This window comes from Petaurus breviceps, unplaced genomic scaffold (assembly GCF_028583685.1).
Source record: "Petaurus breviceps papuanus isolate PSGF00001 unplaced genomic scaffold, PetGlider_PUasm1.0 220, whole genome shotgun sequence".
Taxonomy (NCBI): Eukaryota; Metazoa; Chordata; class Mammalia; order Diprotodontia; family Petauridae; genus Petaurus; species Petaurus breviceps.
This window is the reverse complement of record NW_027185876.1, coordinates 9259104-9282190: the sequence shown is the minus strand read 5'-3', so window position 1 is coordinate 9282190 and position 23087 is coordinate 9259104. Positions and strand designations below refer to the sequence as shown.

General features: G+C 38.3%; 1 protein-coding gene across 13 annotated transcripts in view; it reads left to right on the top strand.

Annotated features, from left to right (window-relative positions):
• Positions 1-23087, top strand: part of ADGRL2 (adhesion G protein-coupled receptor L2) — a 372405-nt gene that overhangs the window by 312820 nt on the left and 36498 nt on the right. For 9 of the 13 annotated variants that reach the window (XM_069094616.1, XM_069094613.1, XM_069094615.1 and 6 more), the window contains 8 exons: positions 2370-3170; positions 11628-11924; positions 12508-12611; positions 13505-13690; positions 14971-15009; positions 17930-18113; positions 22429-22551; positions 22812-23017. In XM_069094616.1, the coding sequence (XP_068950717.1) occupies positions 2370-3170; positions 11628-11924; positions 12508-12611; positions 13505-13690; positions 14971-15009; positions 17930-18113; positions 22429-22551; positions 22812-23017 (1940 nt within the window). The remainder of the gene's footprint in view (positions 1-2369; positions 3171-11627; positions 11925-12507; positions 12612-13504; positions 13691-14970; positions 15010-17929; positions 18114-22428; positions 22552-22811; positions 23018-23087) is intronic. The other 4 variants (XM_069094620.1, XM_069094624.1, XM_069094621.1 and 1 more) reach the window with 3 other exon arrangements.

Here is a 23087-nt window from a genome sequence, read left to right as displayed (position 1 = left end):
CAGCAGAAGCTGGTCAGTGTGTAGCATTGACAATCAATACAGCCTGAGCTCTGAGTCGTCAGCATAATAGGTAATGCCCATACAGTTGGGCACTGCTGTTATAAGAAAAGGCTAGAACAATCCTCATTCCTCTGCTGGTTTTATGAAACCCGGGCAACATACTTCAAAGTCTCCTCAAGTGTAATTTTTTTTTAATTGTTGATAATTACGAGGAGACGCTTCAGCAACAGAATTCTTATGTAACAATGTAATCCTTTTTAATTTGGTGGGGTGATTTCAGGTGGGGGGGTTAGGCGGAGGGGGATCGTTCCTGTAATATAGGTATTAATCAGGTTTGTTTTATGGAGTGTGTAGAGTTGGGGGGGGTGTTGGGATTTGCCTTGGGTGCTCTGTATGGTGATTTCTGCATGCCAGTTTGGTGTTCTGTAGTGAATTTGATGATGATAAAGAGACTGTCTTAATAAGCTAACCAATACTTTTCTTTCTCCCTTTTCTTCCTTGCCTACTGTGCTTGCTTTTCTCTTGTATGTATTTTGCTTACAATTTTTCTAAGCTTAGTTTTTAAGTATTAGATTTAGATTATATAGAGTTTGTTAAGGACTTCAGGGTAAACAAGCTTAAAAGGGTTGGGGGAGGAGGAATAAAATTGAATCAAATTTTAACAGAGTAGAAGATCTGAAACTAGAGGAACCTAGTCACTTATTTAACCCACAAGTCCACATAATCTAACCTAATTATACGGGGATAAAAATGTGGCCTTATCAGTATTTATGAAAATTTGAATCAAACACCAACATATTTTGGTTTTATTTTTTTTTAATAAAGTGGCCAATAATTTCCTACTCTCCCTCTCACCTTTAAAAAAAAATCAATGTTGGTTGAACTTAAGGGCGATAGGCTAATGTGAAAAAAAAATAAAGCTAAATCTGTGTGTGTGCGTGCACGCACGTGTGAGTGAGTGTGTGAGCGTGTGTATGTGTGTAGTGCATGCCTATATAAAATAGGACTGGGTGAGATTATTGAGTGACATTTGGGAGGGGAGAGTATGTATACCATGCATTAGTGAAAGCTTTCATTATTTATTTAGGTGCACTAAGTGAAGCAACATGCCACCATATCTGTATTGCCTCTTTAATCTACTCAAATGATTGATCCATGTTCATTTATGTAACTTTAGAATCTTTCTCTTGCTAGGTTTTCCTGTTGTCTGTTTCTCTTTATCCAAAGTAGTACAGCTTTTATTCTCCCTATACTTAGCATCTATTACTAATTCAGTCTTAAGACTAATAGTCAATTTATGTTAATCTTTTTTCTTTTCTCCTTGCACTCTTTTTTTTTTATTTTTTCCTTCCCGATGCTTAAAATAGAAGTGGAGCAAAAAGGTAAATAACTGAATACAGTCCAAACCCCAGCTCCTTGTTATGTGCCTTATGGATGTTCACCTCCTCACTCCCCTTCCCCCACAACACTCTCGATACTCTACTAATCAGCAGGATCTCATAAGTGCACCTCCCAGGGAAGTCGACTGTTTGCAATAAAAATTGGGCTACTAAAGCAGGTGGTGGGCTCTAGTTCCCGAAATCCTTAGGGGTGGGAGTGGGGGTGGGGATGGGAAGGAACCTTCTCTGTTTCTCTTCATACTGTACCTCTTTTTCTCACACCCTTGGGTACTTATTTGTTATTAATGTGCCATCCTGCCTGGCTTCCAGAACCCTCTCCATAGCATGCCATGGTTACAGGGTTTCCTGGTCTGTTCCTTTCACTGCTTTGGTTATGTACACTCTGTTCCTAATTGCATTTTTGGTACACTTGTATTTTATTTTATTTTATTTTCATAAATTAAGACCCCTTTGTTTTAAGTCTCTCTCCTTAAATTTTGAAACAGACGGTTACTGTTTTTGTTATTTTTTTGGTTGTTCTTTTTCTTTTTGTTTTATTTGGGCATATCACTGTGGGGGCTTGAGAGGAGGCTGGTGGTGGGGAAAGGTGAGGAGTATGAACTTAAATGAAATACTTCCTGTGTTGCAAGACAGTAGCTAAAAACCTTTGATGCATAAATTGCTGAAGCCCAAGATTAAAGTGCAAAAGTAAAACACAAATAATTTCAACTCAATTAAGAATGCCATTAAGCTTTGGTTTGAACTGTGAAAATTGTTCCAATCCACTTTCTATGTTGATACATTGAACACGGTAACTTTTAGAAAGGTGGATGGTACTTGCATCACTTTTTTTTAAAAAGAGCTATAATTTCATGCTGCTGAAATGAATCTTTCCTTCCTGGTTCATTGTCATTATAGCTTACAGTTATTTACCTTTATGTATTTTTTTTTAACTCATTATAATTCTTGTCTTCTCTCTGTGACTGTTAGTTTTTGTTTGCCCTGGAACGTTGAAAGCAATTGTGGATTCGCCATGTATATATGAGGCTGAACAAAAAGCAGGTGCCTGGTGCAAAGACCCTCTTCAGGCTGCAGATAAAATTTATTTCATGCCGTGGACCCCATATCGTACGGATACCTTAATAGAATATGCTTCTTTGGAGGACTTCCAAAACAGCCGCCAAACAACAACATACAAACTTCCCAATCGGGTGGATGGTACTGGATTTGTTGTCTATGATGGCGCTGTGTTTTTTAATAAAGAAAGAACCAGGAACATCGTAAAGTTTGACTTGAGGACTAGAATTAAAAGTGGAGAGGCAATTATAAACTATGCTAACTACCATGATACTTCTCCATATCGATGGGGAGGGAAGACTGATATCGACTTAGCTGTTGATGAAAATGGTTTGTGGGTTATTTATGCCACTGAGCAGAACAATGGAATGATAGTTATCAGCCAATTGAATCCATATACTCTTCGATTTGAAGCAACTTGGGAGACCATTTATGATAAACGTGCTGCCTCCAACGCTTTTATGATCTGTGGAGTCCTGTATGTAGTTCGGTCAGTCTATCAAGACAATGAAAGTGAAACGGGCAAGAATGCAATTGATTATATTTACAATACCAGATTAAACAAAGGGGAATATGTTGATGTTCCATTTCCCAATCAGTACCAATACATTGCTGCAGTAGATTACAACCCACGAGATAATCAACTTTATGTGTGGAACAACAATTTCATTTTACGATATTCTCTGGAATTTGGCCCACCGGATCCTGCCCAAGGTAGGGATACTTGTTTATTGACAATTGCACGGGATTTTTTAGTAGTTTATTTCAAATAACGTTTTAAAATATACTTCCATTTGAATTAGTCTATTGAGCCTTATTCTTTCTTGATCTTTCTTCTCCTCTTTCACCTCTTCTTCCCTTTCTTTTTCTCCTTTCTTCTCCTCTTCCTCCTTTTCTTCCTCTTCCTTCTCCTTTTGCCCTTTTTCCTCTTCCTCTTTTTCTTCTTCTCCCCCTCCTCCTTTCCTAACTATATTTAAACAGTCTGTACTTAGTAGGTCCTTCATAAATGTCGGGTGAGGGAATGAATGAATTGATATTGTCACGTCACCGTGTGCTAGAGTGGTATTTCATAATCTCACTTGGGCTATTTTTACATGAAAACAGTAACGTGATAGTTATTATAGTAAGTGTCACTTTTTAAAAACTGGTTTAAGGTTTTATCTGTAATATGTTTTATCATGATATGTTAGTTTAGTTTTTCTTTGCTAAAAATAAAAGAGTTCATAAATTTCAAGCTAGATACCTGTTAGCTTTGTGCTTTCCTACCTGACTTTTGAATTGATTACAATCTCCATGCAGACCTTTTAACTTCTTGGCGCCAGTGGTTGAGGGAAATGTGTGTTAGGAGACTCAAGGGATTTGGCAGAGTTAATGTGCATTGCCAGGCATAAATGTTCTTGCAGTCCCAATCACAGTCTTCTGTGGCTGCTTAGAAGGAGGAAAAGTTTTTCCAACATCTTATCAGAAGTGAGTGACATACAATTATATTTTCTTGCTTCTTGTAAATTGGTTGTAGTTGTAAATCATTTTCCCATTAGTGACTAGATGAACCCAAAATGACAATGCACATAAGAATAATAAGAATCTTCATCAGAATAATTTGAACCCTTCTACTTTTCAGTTTTCCACTAGAAACTGCCTTAAACCATTAACATACATCTGTTAGTCCTGCGTATGAAACTGTGTTGGAGTGGATGCAGTGATCAGAGCAATGCCTTTACACTAAAAATAAATTATTTTCATGACATGAGAATTAATAAAATACTCTTTTATAGGTTACACTCATATCTTGTTTGCATGATTTTTTTATTCCAGATTAGCAGTTGAATGTATTGAATTAATTCAAAGTTTTTTATAATTTAGTTATATGACATTTTGGAAACAGAAATTATTTAAAGTTATTTGTAGTTAGGATGGAGAATTTTTTTATCTTGTCCAGTAAACCTTTTTTTTTTTTAAAGATCTGTCATAAGAAAATTTTCTTTCTAATTCTGAACAGTGTCATGGGATCAGGACCTTAAAAGGAAAAGACAGAGTCACTTGTAGTTGAATTTCTAATTTGGGGTCATGATAGAGAACCCGGAGTCTGTGTCATTTCTTGTAACAGGGACAGTAATGATGTATTGACTTGTTCTCTGGGCTCTCTATCTCTAATCTGTGTCTGTCTTGACTTTGTCAGCTCCATGCTGTACCAATAACATCCCGCTGCTGAATGTTTCAACACTTAAATCTTCCTCCTGGGTAGAAAGGCCATAGTAGCAATGTCTCTGAATCATTCTCTTAAGTTAATTATATATTTTGCTCCTCAGACCAGAAATTTGGGTTTTATCCTTGACCTTAGTTGTATGGTATTGATGTTTTGTTGGTGGCGGTGGTGTTTTTCGTTTGCTAATATAAAGCATTCCTTATTTATAAGTTTGTCAAAAACCACCAGGGGAACATAGTTAGAATTTGACCTTACAGTGACCCAGTCCCTTATTTATGCCTTTATCATTCTGTCAGCTGTTGAAAGTTGTATCTTTGAAGGAAATGAATCTCTGGTCTTCTTCCAGCTAGGAAAATCCATTGCTATTTAGAATAGGTGGACAGCAAATGCTTCCAAGGCTTGGAAATAAACCTGATTAGAAATACCTGTTAAGTCAATGGAAAAAAAAAACAAAAGAACATGATGTCCTTATTAGAGATGAAGAAGTCTCTGATAACATGTGTTTGTTTTAAGGAGTCTCCAGCAGCTCAGAAGAAAGGCCATTCATTGCCTTTATGATGGCCATAAGATACTGTGACTTTTCTGGGTCAGGGTATACAGGAGAGCAAAGTCATAGTGAGCTTATGATTGCTTTGAAGCAGTTTGATGGTTTATATTTGTATCTCCGTTTGGAAATCCTTCAGCTCTTGCTTTCCCTCATCTTTGTTTTAAGATATACATAATGTCATATTTCGACATTCATTCATTGTTATTTCACTGAATAAATATTTATTAATTATCTACTATGTGCCCAGTACTGTACTGGACACTAGGGTGTACAAAGATGAAAAAATGAAAATTTTCCACCCTCAGGTGGAACTTCGCTTATAGTGGGGAAAAAACAAATCAAACAAACAAACCAAAAAAAACCTGTCAACTTGTCCTGGCTCTTCAGAGATGATTTGTACAATTATAAAATAATCCATGTCCCCATAATAATAAACACTATAAAGTCTCTTGTTTGGACCACTACTTCAGTTGATGATGTCCCCACCTTCCCCCTTCCTTTTTAAAACATTAATTCTATAAGTGACTTTCAGAGGGAAATAAAATACCTTGACTTTGTTGCAGAATTTAAGATAAAATATCCCATCCAATTTTTAAACCTTTCTGAAGGAGACTTACAAGTCTTATTATTTGATCCTTAGTGACTCCAAGACTTTTTTTTAATAAGCATATGACATAAATCCCACCATTGCCCCGTCTGACCCCATTATCTGTCGCTAAGGCTTCCCAGCTTCCTCATAGTTCCTCTACCATGTGCTCTGGGAGAGTTTCAGGCCCTGTGCTCCGTGCTCCACTCTCCCTGGGATCGCCATTTTGTACAGCTATTCCAACTTGGAACTTGAAGTCAGCCACAGTGAACCTCAACAGCACTTTGATCAAAGCAGCTGATAAAACTGTTATGGGAGAAATTAGGTCTGTGGGCTCTGTGCAGCTGAAGCTGGCTGCCTTGAGTGAAATTCACTCACAAGTCTTCTGTGTTGGGTCTGCTGCTCTGTCTCGCACACAGTAGCCCTGGCCAAAAGGATCCTGAAAAACAGTTCACTCTTTGTAAACTTTTAATAGGAACCCCTTTGCAAAATGCTAGCTTAACACTTAGAAGACTTTTCCCCCAGTTTATTTTAAGGTTTTGCACCCCCATTCTTAATAAAAAAAAAAAGTGTATTTTACATGCATTTAGATATAGGGCTTTTATTTGTTACATGTTCTCTCCTTTGGGGTTTCTGACCCCATTGTCTGTATGTTTTTCCTATTATGTTATTATTCCTATTATATATGTTAGCAGTTTTTCTACTCCATTTTTATTTATCCAGTCTTGGCCTGTTTTCTGTCTCACAAAATCGCTCTAGAATAGGTCTACAAAAACAAATAACAATAAAACTCTCATTTCTCTCTCTCTTTTTTCCTTTTTAATCCAAATTACTGTAGATTTACTTAATCAGGTCACAACGTTTATATTCCAGACACACGGTGGGATCACATCTTGTCTGGTTTTGAATTTCCCTATTTTTCTCAAATAAAAAAGAAAAAAAAAACATGACAGGTATTTATTTTGTCCCACTTAAGAAGTTAGATATTTCAACCATGTGAGGAAAAAAAGAAGGCATTTCCACTAAAAGTTAGGTATATTTTATTTTTAAAGAATTAGGATCTAAATAGCACAAATGTCTGTTTCTTAAGTCATTCTTGTTCAGCTGTTAAGTGCTCAATAAAATGTGATCAGTGGGGTTTTTTTAAAACATAATGAAGAAAAGATTATTTAATGAACACTCATTTAGCTTTATGAAGTACGGAAAGGATGCCTAGCCAAGTCTGTTCTGCTAACAAGAGTTAAGTTCAGAGAGCTAGAGAGAAAATTTGAGACTAGTACTATAATTTTAAAAGTACATATTCAATTCAGTTCCTTTAAGGAAAAATTGATTGCAGATTCCAATATCTCAATTACAACTGCCATCCTGAATCTATCCCAATTTACAGATGATGGTGAGTCAGGGTCTCAGTTAACTGTTAGGGTCCCAGTTAAATGGGTGCATTTGCTTAACCAATTTTGCCCTCTCTTCTCCAGTGCTGCTAGAAAGCCAAATTGTTCTCCCCTTCTAGAAGCTTGACTAACTTGGCAATATTTCTAAGTATGCTTAGTGTATAATATGCTTCTTCACAGGTTTGGAAGTAAGCTTCTTCAGCTCTGTGGATGAAGGGAGCTGGTGGACTGGGTGATCTCCAAGGCTCCTTGCAAGCTTTTAAATTCGACTAGACCATAATTTTATTGCAAGAGGAAGGGCAGGTCTTCATGTTTTCTTAACGGTCCTTATTCTCTATTGAGGAGCTTTACCATATCTCCCATTTATTTTCTTTCTTTTTGTTTTTCAAAAGCAATTGGGGTTAAGTAACTTGCTCAAGGTTACACGGCCAGTTATTTCTGGGTGTGGTGCTGAGTATCTGAGCCCGGATTTGATCCAGGTTATCCTAACACTGGAGCCGGTGCTCTTACTCGCTGAGCCACCTGGCCTCCCCTAAGCAATTGGGGTTAAGTAACTTGCTCAAGGTTACACGGCCAGGTGTTTCTGGGTGGGTGCTAAGTGTCTGAGCCTGGGATTCGATCTCCAGGTCTTCTCAACACTGGAGCCGGTGCTCTTACTCACTGTGCTACCTGGCCGCCCCTCACCCATTTATTTTCACCAGATATCAAATGGGTTGTCCTTATGAAACCTTTAAGTGATAAATTCTTGCTTGAAACTCTGTCTTTTACAGCTACTTACCAATTTTTAAATGTTGAAAACAGCTTTAACAGTAACAGTTAAACATGGTTTAAATACAGCAAGCATGAAGAATAAGTTTCAAATTGGACATGGTTTACACAGACCCCTTTAAAAGGATCTAGAAAAAACATTTACCCAATGCCAAAGTGGGAGAAAAAGTAATTTTGTTTCTACCTGAATTTTTTTTTAAATGCTGTGTATTGTGTTGGATGTGGAATCATGAAGTCTTGAGTTCAGATCCTCCCTCAGAAACTTAATAGCCACACGACAGTTTAGACAAGTAAGTTAACCTCTTTCAGCCTATTTTCTTATCTGTAAAATGAGGATAGCATCAGCACCTACCTCACTGGATTGTTGTGAGGTAGAATGAGTTCATATGGAAAGTGCTTTGCAAACCTAAAAGTTCTAATGTTATAAAACAAAATTAGAAGCAATGGCTTTCTTGTCTGGTTTTTAACCCTGTTCACAAGCTGTGTGGTGGGGATTGGGAAGGAATGAACTCTTCGTTCTTCGTTGCTTGAATAGTTGATTCAAAATGAGTTTATTCTTCCACTAAATAGCTTGTCTTCATGTTACCATCATAGAAATTATAAACGTTTAAGTGATTTATTTTTAAGTAATACATTATACAGTCTCCTTAAATGTCTTTTTTTTCTTAATATAAAAATTAGTTTTAAAAATAGAAAGAGGCAAAATGATTTCATAATATGGCATCACAGGAAAAAAAGTCGACAGAAAAATAGCCATAGTTCCAACTCTTTTGGGTTTCCTGGAATGGTGCCTAAGGGATTTCTTTGCTAGAGGGAAAACCTAGATAAGGGATCACTTTCTACCAATTCAGGCCCATAATCTGTGCAACATAATGTGCTTGAGAAGCTACCTCGAGTACTTGTGGGTTGAGGTTTTACGCAAAGTCCCATGGCCACACCCCTTCAGATTGTGGTGGTTGTCACCAATCCCTTTATTTATTTATTTTTGTCTTTTTGGAGGCAGGAAGGCAAGGCAATTGGTGTTAAGTGACTTGCCCAAGGTCACACAGTTAGTAAATGTTCAGTGTCTGAGGCTGGATTTGAACTCAGATCCTCCTGACTCCAGGGCCAGTGTTGTATTCACTGTGCCACCTAGCTGTCACCACCAGTCCCTTTATTGATGCTTATATTTTTTGGTAAGGATAACATAAGAGTAATGGAATAGCTATGAAAAATGCAAGTGTGGCAATTAAATTGTAGTTCATATTTCTATATTACTTTTGGGTTTACATGGTTCTTTATACGTATACCTTCTTATTGTGAGATATGTGCTGTTATCCCCATTTTACTGATGGAGAAACTGAGGTATAGAGAGATCTAGTAATGGCTGGCAAGTGTCGGGGCAGGATTCGAACTCCAGCCTCTTGGACTTGGAGTCCAGTCATCTTGCAACAGGGCCATGCAGGAATGCTAATGGGAATATTCTTATGAAGTACTTCCATCATTCCCTAATGTACTAATAAGGAGAGGGTGTCATGGAAAACAGGGGAGCGTGACTGGAAGAACCATTTGCCTCTCTCTCCCCTTCTCCATCCCCTTCTCTCCTCCCTGCACCGGTGCCCTAGATGAGCAGAAGTTACTTGACACTTCTGCAAAGATTGTGATGTTTTTGACAAATGTTAATTGAGAAAGCACTGAAAGGCTGACTGCATTGTAATCAAAAGAAAATTACAGAGGTTTCACAAGATGTCAGGCAAGTGCTTACAGAGGAAGATAGACAGGTTTGAATCGGTTCTTGAAGCAGCTGGCTAGGCATGAAGTTTGACTCAAATGTGGAGGCAGCACTCAAACAGTCAATAAATTATGCCCTGGAAATAAAACACATGCTCAAGAACTTTCTGTTTGGAGACGGAGAAGAAAAGCGGAAGCAACAGTATTATGCACTTACTGTTAGTGAAAAATGAGACTTGCTACCTAAGATTCCCAAACAGGTGCACGGAGAGGCTTTTTTCAAATTCAATGTACGCTCCTGATAACTTTCTTGATATAATCAAACCTGTGCTCACATTATTTTATTAATTTAAATATCTTAATTAAATTAATTAATTGAAATCAGCTGAATTAAATCAATTTAATTCTGGGCAATTTTAATCTTCTGGTTTGGACTTTTGGTTTTTTTTTTTACACATGTAATTTTCTATAACATGATTTTCTCGAGCAGGATTTTATTTTAATACAATAATAAATGTGACTGAAAAATTATCTTTTTCTCGGTTTAATAATAATAATAAAAGAGAAAACGTAAACTTAATTGCAAGAACTTTTTTTCATGTATTTTTTGTGGAAGAATTTGAGAGCCAAGAACATTCCTATTTCCCCAGTGATGACAAAAAGAATGCACTGGTGAATTTTTAGCTTTGCAGTGTTTCATATCTAGCTATTTCTGACAGTTTGAAATTAGTCTTGTAGGACTAAAAATAGCTTTGCTTTACTGTACCTGCTATTCCAGTCATATTCAGGTTATAACTTTTTTTTAATTTGAGGAAATAAAACACCAAATGATTTTATGTTTCAAATATTTTATGCTTTAAACTTTTTTAAAGGACTCCATGCCATTTGTGTGCAGATTTCAAATTCAAGATAATATCATCTTGACATAGAATAATTTACATACTAGCCTCTGCCTGGAATTAGTTGTTCCTTCATACCTATTTTATCAAAACTAAAAATGTTAAAGCCTCAGATGATAATGATGTATAGAAACAGTACAGGCTTGCTAGACTTTTCTTCTGTTTGCATCTAATCAAGCGTGTTGGAATTCTCTCAAGCAAGAATGACTGCTGGGTGGGAAGATCTAGCTACAGTAATTGTTTTCCTGCAAGGTGTAGAATGGGTGACTTAAGGTTTTTTTTTTTTTTAGTGCCCTACTTATATAGGACTCAGATTTTGTTGATGCATCATATTTGATTGTTTACCGAACAGGAGCTTAAATGACTCTATTTTCTACTCTTTCTACACTGAATGGAATTTGGTTAATCATGTTTTTCATCATTGGAGTGTCCCTCGGTATTTCCTCCTGGGCTTTTGAATAACATACCTCAGCTTGTGTTAGCAAGAAGTTACAAAGAAGTGGCCCTAAAATAGCTATATATATATTTGACTAGGAGGTAAATCCTACCTAAAGGTGCTGTGTAGCATATTAATTTTAAAAGCCTAAACAGCAGTGTGATACAGTAGATCAAAGAATAGCTTTGGATCCAGAACACAGGTCTTGCCTTTGACCTATCCAAGCTATATGGCCAAGGGCAAGTTATTTAACCTCTTAATACCCAAGTCAGTTCCCTAAGTCTAGAAATTTGAGTGTTCTAGGCTCTGTGTCTGTACACTCCATGCTAGTGCAGTCGTAGAATCAGCAGAACAGCAAAAACAGGTATGCTCAAGTCAGAAGCACGTCAAAATTATTTTAGAACAGTGGTGGATCCAAAAATCTTATCAATATGGAGACACCTGGCCACATAAGCCATCCACTCCTTATGCCTTCTCATTCTGTATAATCCACATCCACGTGCTGCCTCTGCAATCCATATTAGAGAAGAATTGAATCAAATTGTCTTTTTTTCTCTGACTAGAATTCTCAATGATTCTTGTGAACTTTTGAAAAATTGGGATTAACACACTCATCTTTTTTCCATAGTGCCTACCACAGCAGTGACAGTAACTTCTTCAGCTGAGCTGTTCAAAACCACAGTATCAACCACAAGCACTCCTTCACAGAAAGGCCCCATGAGCACAACTTTAGCTGGTGGAACAAAGGAAGGAAGCAAAGGGACTAAACCACCTCCAGCAGTTTCTACAACCAAAATTCCTCCTGTAACAAGTATTTTTCCCCCGCCAGAAAGATTCTGCGAAGCTTTAGAAGCCAGGGGGATTTGGTGGCCTCAGACACAAAGAGGAATGATGGTAGAACGGCCTTGTCCCAAGGGAACGAGAGGTATTTCCTGTGAAATATGTATATATGTATATAAAAATATTCATGTATATGTGTGTGTGCATGGATATATACATATGCACACAGAGTCCTCAGGAGGTACTCAAAGCATCACGGAATGCCCCCGTTTTGGGAGGACCACTTCCAATCGCCATATTTGTAAAGTTTGATAATACAGTGTCTGCGGGCATCATTTAGATTTTAATCTGTAAAAGGCCTTTTGAGTACAGGCCACGAAACCCTCGAATCCTTGAGGACACAGGTTATACTTGAGGTTTTTGCCCAAGGACTATAGTAAAGATTGCTTACAGCTGCCTTTCTCGTTACAAGCCCCACTTTGGAGAAATTCCAAGAAAACGAAGGGCTTTTGGTTTGTTTGCTGTAAGCGTCTGATATTTCTACGCAGACTTTATATTTACTGTTTGTAATCTGGGTTATTCCCAACGTTTTCGTCAGTTATTGTCAACTGCCTCCATTAGCGTTTATTCAAAATTTAACACACAGAGCGGGAACGGCAGAGCTGATTTCCTGAATGCATGCAGAAAAATGGTTTCAATTTCACTGTTGTTTTCTACATCTGTTGTAGGAACTGCCTCGTATCTCTGCATGGTTTCCACCGGCACATGGAACCCTAAGGGCCCTGATCTTAGCAACTGTACCTCACACTGGGTAAATCAGCTGGCTCAGAAGGTTGGTTGGAATCTTTTAATATGATACACACTGGTGATTAAAGGCTTTAACTTCGAACATAAATAATTCAGCTTAGTATGTTGAAACCATTTTTATTGCTCTTTGTTCAGTTTAAAAGTAGAAGAATTATGCATAGTTTTTGTCGGTGAACCATTTATTGAAAGTTAAGCCTGCATGTGTTTTGGGGTATATTTTTTTTACCAAGTTAAGCTTTTTAATGCATACATGCTTGCTTAATTTCAGTCATGTTTAGCATGTTTTGGGTCGGGTTTGTTTTGTTTTGATTTAATGTTCAGAAGATGAATTCTACATAGGCCTAATAAATCAAATAGATTTAAATGTGCAACCGAATTTCCAGAACCCAAACAGATGTTTAGTTGGCAGATGATGATAGAACAAATAAAATGTCTTTTAAGATGGCATTCGAAGCAAAATCCCATATACAGCATATTGTAGGATCACCTTTTGTTTTCTTCTTCCCTCCCAATCAATCTTTGTGAGGTAATGAAAACTAGATAATCATCACCTGTCCCAGACCACTTCAGTTTGACTTTTAAATACCTGCAACACTGATATGAACCAGTCTGATAATAGCAAGGGGGAAAAAAAAAAACAAACCTAAAAGTTAGATGAAATGGGAGCCTCAGCCCTAAATTTCCAATCTGATTTCATTTTTTTTTTAATGCTTATTAAGGAATTTCTTTTGTGTGTCAAGGATCTAAGAACCTTTCATCTTCCCAGATAAAGAAAAAGTTTGTTGGTCTCAATTAGTTGCAGATTTTGACGTGTGTACAAATGGGCGTTTTGCCACAGCAAAGGTATGCTGGGAGTCAACTTGGAAGCCGTGAGCGGAACATGGGCTCCTGCTGAGATAATATAAATTGTCATTTCAGATCCGAAGTGGAGAGAATGCTGCTAGTCTTGCCAATGAGCTGGCTAAACACACCAAAGGACCTGTGTTTGCTGGGGATGTGAGCTCATCTGTGAGACTGATGGAACAATTGGTGGACATTCTAGATGCTCAGCTGCAGGAACTCAAACCCAGTGAGAAGGATTCGGCTGGGCGGAGTTATAACAAGGTATGGAGAGGGAGGGGTCTTGTCATTTGTAATTAGGAGTTTCCTATGGCGGCTTCTCCTCCCAGCAGTTTGCTGCTGAATACTCTTCCTCTTCCTCTTTAATTCTTATTTGCTCCAGTTCCCAAGAAAGAAAATTATGATTAAAGGCAGGACAACAGGACAGCAATATTATGTAAATAATGTCAATTAGATTATGGCAGACCTCTGTTGCTGACAATCTTCAAAGACTAGATTCCTCACTTCAAAATGCATCTTGTAGGCATTAAACTGGCAGACTTTTCAAACAGTTGTTGTCATTTATAGCTGCCTTTTCCTCTGGCCTCATAAGCAGACGATAAAAAAATGGTGATTTTTATATCTTACTAGTAATCATTGAATGAATATTTCCAGTGACAGCCTTTGGGAGTGGAACTTAAATTTTTCAGTCCACTTCTTATTTAATTACTTCAAATCAGTTTTATTTCATTTTATTTTATTTTGATCTGAAGATATTCAGTTTAGTACACGTCTTTGTCCCCTTTGGTAGAATTAGTGTATAAAAGTGGATACAGATCCTAAGGCTGGGTGGGTATATGATACTCCCTAAAATTTATAAGGCATTGAAGATTACACATTTCTTTCCTTCGGTGTGAATTCTGTGCCCAGAATTTTCATACCTCTTCATTTAGTGTCCTAGAAAGAAAAATAGCAAGTGATAGCAAGAATAATAATTTCTAACATTTATAATATCATTTGAACTTCACAACAGCCCTGGGAGGTAGGTGCTATTATTAGCCCTTTTAACAGATGAGGAAACTAAGGCAAACATGTTAAGTGATTTGCCCTGGATCACACAGCTGGTGAGTGTCTGAGGTCACAATTGAACTGAGGTCTTTCTGATTCCAGACCCAGGACTCTCTATTGACTGTACCACCTAGCTACCTAAGTAATATAGGGAAACATGATATGATAAAGGTGAAAGAATGCTGTTTTGGGAATCAGAAGAATTATGTTCAAATCTTGTCAATGCCACCTTGACAAAGTCCCTTCATCTCCCTCAATTTTGAGGAGCTTGGATTTGACCTTTAATGCCCCTTCCCACTAAATGAGGACCACTAGTGGTGGATGGTCTTATACTCAGTGAAACCAGATAGGATTGCAAAGTTGCCATATAATTTGAGAGTTACTTGAGGGTTTTTTGTTTTTTGTTTTTATTTTTTACTTACATACATATGTATTTTGGGGGCAGCTTTCTAGAGATGTTCATCTAACTTCTGATTTTCTTTTCTCTTACTAAAAAGCTCCAAAAACGAGAGAAGACATGCAGGGCTTACCTTAAGGTATCTCTCCTCTGCTGTCACCCTGCTTTCTCCCTGCGTCAGCTTCCTGCCACGCTTTATCATCTTGCTGCATGATCCAATGTATTTCAGTCTTTGATAATTATGTATTGTGCCCCCTATCAACTATACAAATGTTGGCTTTGCACAGGTATAATACTCTCAGAATAAGCAAATAATACTTTTCTTTTTTTTTGCAACATTTCTATTTATCCAAAAGTACAAGAATATTAATAAAAACCTTCTGAATTGGAAAGTAATAATACAATCCCTTTGTTTCCCAATGGTATCCTTGCGGATCAGACAACAGCTGGCAATCAGACAGCTATGGTCTCTTCTTGGCAGTTTATCATATCAAAGACTGTATGGTCATGATTGTATGTGCATGAAAATGTCACTGCTTTCTTATTTCTGTGGGATGCTTTAAAATGAAACAACTTTGGTCTCGAGATTTTTAAGGGTTAATTCCAAAGATAGCTTGTGTAGGAGTTGGGTAAACTGCAGATGAAATATGAATATTGTGATACTTCATTAGTATCTGTTTAATGGTGTTTTTTGCCAGGCTGAGAGGGACAGGAATAGACTGCTTGCTTTCTGCAGCCAATCATTTATAAAATGCCCATGGTCCAGGAAGAGGACAGATCTACCACACGCAAAAGAACAGATCTAAGTGGGGCAGGCAGTGGACTTTCGTTTTGTTTCATGGATTCTTAAAAGTTCTTTTTTGTTAGGGGGCAGGGGATCCCCTAGTTTTTGTACATCCTTCTAGTAAACACAGTAGTGGCCAATCAAAGTTCAAAGGACTGTACACCGTGCATGCACACACCCATGTTTAAACACCTTGTTCTCTTGCTTCTGTGATACTTTAGTGGAAAAGAGGTTACTCGATGTTCATGAACTCACCGGTATTTTTTGGCATGGTCTCTAGTAAGAATGGCAACCAGCCAGATAGGATTAGACTTTGCTGGACTTGAGAGCTTTAAAAGAAAAAGTGGTGGGAGGGTCTGTTTTTAGGTATTAATGTTCTGAATGTCCCTTTTTAGCCTGGCTAATGGGGGCAAAGAAATAACTGCTGAAGTGGATAGAATTCTTCATACTTTAATTTGTAGTTCACCTTTAAGGTAAAAGTTTAATGTATGAAATGTAATAATTGGTATGTTGCCCAGGACACATGCCTCATTGGGAAAAGTAGCCATTTTTCCTTTGGCAGGGAGAGTATCTCAGGAATATGATTATGCTGATCATTTTGTTTCTACTAGAGACACAGACATGATAATAAATAAGCTGTACCTGAAATTAATAATAGCATGTCAGGAGTATGCTCTGTGGCAGCATGAGAAATCTGACCACGACCTTCGGCCCTGACCAGGGTCACTTTGCAAACATCCCACATGAGCTTCTGTGGTTCAGATAAGACGAATAAAACCTCTTCAGTTACAAGTCAGAAGCCGACTTAGGCTATGCAAATGGAGCTAGTCCCCCACTTTGTGACACAGGATTCATTTGTACCGCAGATTAGAGGCTCCGGTCTGTATTTCTTGGTGACTAATGAATCCAGCCTCAGCAGACCGATTTCGGTTCCACTCCAGTTAATGGCTGCAAGTGGGATCAGTGTGAGCATTCTGACAATTCCATCTCCCATTAGAGAACAGAGTGGGGTGGGGGGAGCTTCTAATTCCGCCATGAAGTACCTTCCACCTGCCACGAAGGTCGTGGTGGCTCACAAAGCAGACAGAAAGAGGATATTAAGATGGATTAAGCTAATTAATCTTACTCTGGCAGCAGTCTCCACCAACATTTTCCTATTCATTTCAATGCAGTATTCCCAACCAATTTTAGGGGGTGGGGTTCTGTTTGTATGCTCTGTGCTCATTCTGCCCTCAGCATTTATTACTTGATCAAACAGATCACATACGTGCCTAAGGACACATGATGACCAGGTAAATGGGGCAGGAACTCACCAGTGCATGACATTTTCAATGCACAGTTACACTATGCATCAACGAGAAAGCCTGCCTTCAATTGATTAACTTATTAGTGTGATTGATTGGGTTATTTTATAAAGAGAATTAAAAGATGTCTCTTTGAATTTCTGTTCCCCCACCCCACCCCTTTATCTTTATTTATTGTTACTTTATGTGTTGCTGAATTAACCTTCACACAGGAAGATTTTCAACATGACCATTTTCATGGACTTGACGTTGTTTCGCATACTTCTCCCCTTTTCCCTCCCTAATTCCTTAAATTACTAGTTTAGACTTTGACTGTCTTGTTTGTTCAATTGAGTAACTGCCTTTGTCCACTGACCACTCTGCAGGAATTGTGGTTAGGATTTGTAGGATTTGGGCTCAAGATAGCCTAGTAAGTTGGGAGAGAGAATGTTCACAGAGGATTTACTCACTCTGAAACCACTTCATCTCATTAGTCTTTACTAATAAACAAATGTGCCAATAAACACTGTTTGTGGGCCACAGTTTGGGCAAGGCATTATTTTCAAAAATAGTATGTTATCTGTTCTTTCCCACTTTTAACAGGAGGTTACTCCTTAGTCTCAAGTATCTTCTGTCCAGAAAATAAAACCCTTTACATTGTATGTAAGATTAAAGCCTCAGGCAAAGTCATTGGCACGAGGTCTTAACATTTTTCTGTACTTTTGCCCCTGTTTTTGTGCACTCTATAAATAGAAATAAATCAGATACCTACATTTCCATTTCATGACCAGTTTGCCATTCTAGTAACCTTTTTAAGTAGTCCTGTTTTGAAGTAGTTAGGTCTATTTTATGTTAACCAGGTGTTCTGGTATCTTTAAATCAGAGTAAATCATCTTGACAGCTGAATATTAGAATTGTCACAAGACAGCGCTAGAAAATCTCCTCAGTGCCAGAAGCAGTCAGGCCTAATGATAGTTTTCTAATGGATGCAGGCAATTGTTGACACAGTGGACAACCTGCTGAGACCTGAAGCTCTAGAATCCTGGAAAGACATGAATTCTTCAGAACAGGCACATGCTGCAACGATGCTACTTGATACACTGGAAGAAGGGGCCTTTGTCCTGGCTGACAATCTTTTAGAAGCAACCCGAGTCTCAATGCCCACAGAAAATATTGGTGAGTATTCCTGTTGACGCGTGAAGTTTTTGCCTAGATGAACATGGGCGGAAGGACAATGCTTTTGTTATTCCCTACTTGCAAGTATTTTTAGTCAATTTATTTTCTTTTCCTCCCCTTTTCTTTCCCTTCCTCCTTCCCCCCTTCCTCCCTCCCTCCCTTCCTTCTTCTTTCCCTCTCTCTCTCCTCCTTCCCTCCCTTCCTTCCTTCCTTCCTTCCTTCTTCCCCTTCCTTCTTTCCTTCCTTCCTTCCTTCCCTCCTTCCCTCCTTCCTTCCCTCCCTCCTTCCTTCCTTCCTTCTTTCCTTTCTTCCTTCCTTCTTTCCTTCCTCCCTTCCTCCCTCCCTCCCTTCCTTCTTTCCCCCTCTCTCTCCTCCTTCCCTCCCTTCCTTCCTCCCTCCTTCCTTCTTCCCCTTCCTTCCTTCCTTCCTTCCTTCCCTCCCTTCCTTCTTTCCTTCCTCCCTTCCTCCCTCCCTCCCTTCCTTCTTTCCCTCTCTCCTCCTTCCCTCCCTTCCTTCCTTCCTTCCTTCCTTCCTTCCTTCCTTCCTTCCTTCCTTCCTTCCTTCCTTCCTTCCTTCCATCCTCCCCTCCGTCCTCCTTTCCATCTCTCTCTCCCTTCTTTTCTTCCCTCCCTTCCTTTTTCCTTTCCAAAAGAAACAAAAGAATTAATAGATAAGCAAGTTAAAGGCAAGGACTTTTTGGGTTTTGTCTTTGTTCCCTCAGTGCCTGATGGCACCTTGTAGGTGCTTGATTAAAGACTTCTTTAATTAAATCGAATCAGCCCGTAGCCAAATTAATACAAAGGGAAAGGATAGAGTATGTGTTTTAAAATTGTTTTGCAGTTGAAAAAATCATTAGCAGAACACATGGCTAGAAAGATCTGCTTACACACTGGGCCCCGGGTTTGCTTAACTTCCCCAAATTCTTCCTGTGGAGCTATGGAAGATGCCTTTTCATTATACATCATCTGTTCCTAATGAATTTAAATGACTATTTTGGAATGTGTTCTGCCAGCAACATATTTAGGCACATAGTACACGGGCCACATCTTTACATTGAGCACAACTGCCTTCAGGTGAAAATGTGCTCAGTGAACTACATCTCCCATAATGCAGAATGTCCATGCTCCATAGATTGCAAAATAGCTTCAGAGAGTTTGGAGCATAATTCAGAACTTAAATGCTGGCACAGAGAGAAAAATGCTCAGCAATGAAAATGAATGAGGGAGAGTTGTACCACAACTTCATTTAATACAGTCTTTATTAATCCAGAATGGGTGATAATTCCACTGAGTTTAGCAAGCTTATGCTAACCAAAGAATCTTGGGAATAAAAAACTTGCCTAGCAAATAAGTAATAGAATACTGTTGGTCATGTTGGAAAATGCACAAGTTACAGGATTTAAGAGTTGGAAGGGACATCACAGGTTATATTGCTTTGCCCATACCTGGGAACAGTGAGAGGTGACACCAGGGTTTGGGGCACAGACCACTAAGTTACCAAAATGAATTTATTTGTTGTTTCCAGTTCCTCGTGATCCTAGAAATCAGACGTCTGTGTTTGTTAGAACTGTGTGTAAAACAAGAATGAACATGCTCTGAGTGAAGTCACATCGGTAGGCATTTGTTCAGTGCCTTCAATGTGCCAGGAATTGTGGTAAACACAAAGAAATTCCAAAAAAAACAAACAACACACACACACACACATGCAGTCTCAGTCCACAATTCATAGACACCATGTAAATAATCACATAAAAATAACATCTCTATACAGAGTAAACTGGAGAAAATCTCAGGGAGTTTAGATTAAGAAGGTCTGGGAAGTCTCTTTCTAGAATGTGGGACTTAAGCTGAGATGAGGAGGGTGAGGGCATAGAGGACATAGCCATTGAGAAGACCCTGGGCATTGCAAGATGGGGGGACATCAGTGTCACTGGGTCAGAGAGTACAGGGTAGGGGATGGGGGCAGTGGGGGGGGAGGGTCAGGTCCTCTCTGATCAATGAATTGTATGAGTTCATGTGCTTTCATTCTCTGGCATCTATTTTGAGATCATGGACAGAGCTTTTATGCTTCCTTTCTCATTCTCTATGTTCTGATCAGGTGAGAAATAGTTCAGAGAAAGAAATAAAATACCCCCATTGTTGCTGCCTGATTTGTGCTGATATTCATTTTGTCAAAACCATTCATATTAAGTGTTTCAACTGTGCTTTCTCTGGACCCCAAAAAAGAAAATAAAAGGCTCACTGAGCTGATTTTCCTCCATAATAAAATTCTGAGTCCTCTGAGCTCATCCTCTTTTGTGGAAGAGTCAGTCAGGCTCAGGTAGTAACAGTCTACCTGCCTTTCAAGGGAGAACATAAAGGAGAATCTGTCGATCACACATCCCTTTTCTCCGTGACCAGATCTCCCACTAATAATGCACCCAGAATGGGGAGATCCATCTTTACCCCTTTCTTTGCAGCACAAAGGAAGGAATCTGTTTGCCCAGAAATAGTCATATGAATATAACTTTCAAATTGTATATATAGCTGTAAGAAAACAGACCCAAGCAGAACTTGAATGAGGGACTTGACCTATAGACATACAAGGTAGGGAGAGGAGAGAAATCGAGCCTTCTACTCCCTAATCCCCTTTCTAGCAAGTATGTCTGCTAAGGTAAGGGGGCATGTAGATTGCACGGAGTCCTTTCCAGTTTTCTACCTGCCATTATTTCTTCTGTTATCATGGTCAAGAAAGTAAAGTTTGTATCTGACCCTATTTTTGTGTCCTGTGGAAAAATGCTATCTTCGGGGCATTGACCCATCATCTGAATGGGAAGCATTTCCCCCCATCCCCTTCCCTCCTACCACTGAGGGGTCTTCTGTGTGGACTAATGAATGTCTTTATAATCTTACATGTACATAATCATTTTATATATTTGTAAAAGTAGAAAAACACAATTATTAAGATTGGGTTTAATGCAGTTACCATCACAGTTTGCCTCTTTCCACTATGAAAAGATCAGTTGTTTCTATTGTTATTATTTTCATCATTGTTATAAATAAAATAGTTTTCTTTCTCTGAGTAGATATTGTTAATACCAAATGACTTTGTTAGCAAGGCTGTTCCTCTTTTTTTTGTAATTTTTTTTTTTTTTTTGCTTTTTGGAGCTGAAAGGTAGGGCAATTGGAGTTAAGTGGCTTGCCCAAGGTCACACAGCTAGTTTATTTTTGTGTCAATTGTCTGAGGCCGGATCCGAACCCGGGTCCTCCTGACTCCAGGGTCGGCACTCTACTCACTGCGCCACCTAGCTGCCCCAAGGCTGTTCCTTTTAAACAAACAAACAAACAAAAAAGGCATCAAATTTTGAACTTTAGTAATAAAATTTCTTTAAGTACAGAATGTTAAATATATGTTTGTGTTAAGGATTATGATGATTATTATATTTTTCTTAGACAAAAAAAATTTACATTTAATTTAATTGACTCCATTGGTCATGCAAATGCCTAGAGTAGCTTCTGTGATTAAACTTATCATTCTTTTATGCTTGCTCTTTTGCTTGGCCAATGAAAGTGTTTGTGTTTCTTCTTATGATTAGGGAAAACACAAAGACAGAGGCATTGAGACTTGTGACTGTCTGGATTAAGAATTATGTGTATATGTAGAAATAAATGCCAGGCTTTTAGCTTAATGCAAAGAAACCTGTTGACAGAAATTTTGTGCTGATCTGAGTAATTTGAGGAATAAAGAGATCCCAGTTTTAAGTAGTTATCCCACATGTTTTTCACTCTGTACGGCATGTATGTGAACCCAGTTTTATATACAGGACAAGTGTATCCATTTGGTCTTTGAGGATCATTTTTTAGGATTGACAGTGAAGCAAAGAGTATAAAATTGAAGTTTTGAACTCTTTCCATCCCCAGTTTACTCTAATGTTTTAAATCCAAGCGTCACCACATGTCAGATATGTTATGGTCAGAATTCCTCTCATATATGGGCTAGACTAGTTAAATTACCAGAGTTAGTGCTCAGATTCTGTTAATTCTTTGAAAATTTTGCAATCCATTAAAATCACTATGCAATAATTGGATAAATTGGTACCATCAGAAAATGGCAAAAATTTAAGTTGGCATTTAGGTCCACAGCGTACGTAGATTTTTCTTAGAATATGAGGATTCTATTCCATGGTGAATTTGTTGAAAAAATAAACAGTGCACACACACTCATACAGTGTTTTTTGCATGTAGAAGCACTAAGGAAAATTCCTCCACTTATTTGGCCCTCAAAAATGTATTTAATGCATTTTCTTCATCCTTCTTTGTTTGTCTGATTGAACCAGTTTTGGAAGTTGCTGTGGTCAGTACTGAAGGCCAGGTACAAGACTTGAAATTTCCTCAGGGCAACAAAGGATCCAATTCAATCCAACTTTCTGCAAATACTGTCAAACAGAACAGCAGGAATGGTAAGGCTAAACATATAACGATAGGACTTTGCACGTATTATCCACATGTTCTCGACCTCTTTGTTCTTAAAGTTCTGATTTACCTGGACTCCTGTCATAGTATAAAAAAAAAATAGCTAGATTTTTATAATGATGATTTGGACTAGACTTCAGTCAAAGTCCAAAATGATAACTTTCTTCCATTTTGTCATTATTGATAGTTTTATCTCATGACAAGCATGATTCCTGTGAAATAAGGTTGTTTTTTTTTTCCTTTACAGGGCTTGCAAAGTTGGTCTTCATCATTTACAAGAGTTTGGGACAGTTCCTTAGTACCGAAAATGCGACCATAAAACTGGGAGGTGACTTTGTTGGACGTAACAGTACCATCGCAGTGAATTCCCACGTCATTTCAGCTTCGCTCAATAAGGAGTCCAGCCGTGTCTACCTTACTGACCCTGTGCTTTTTACCCTGGAACATATTGATGTGAGTTACTCTAATGAATTAATGGGAAGGTCATCAAACCCAGCAAGAGAAGAAAGCAATGTTGGAAGAG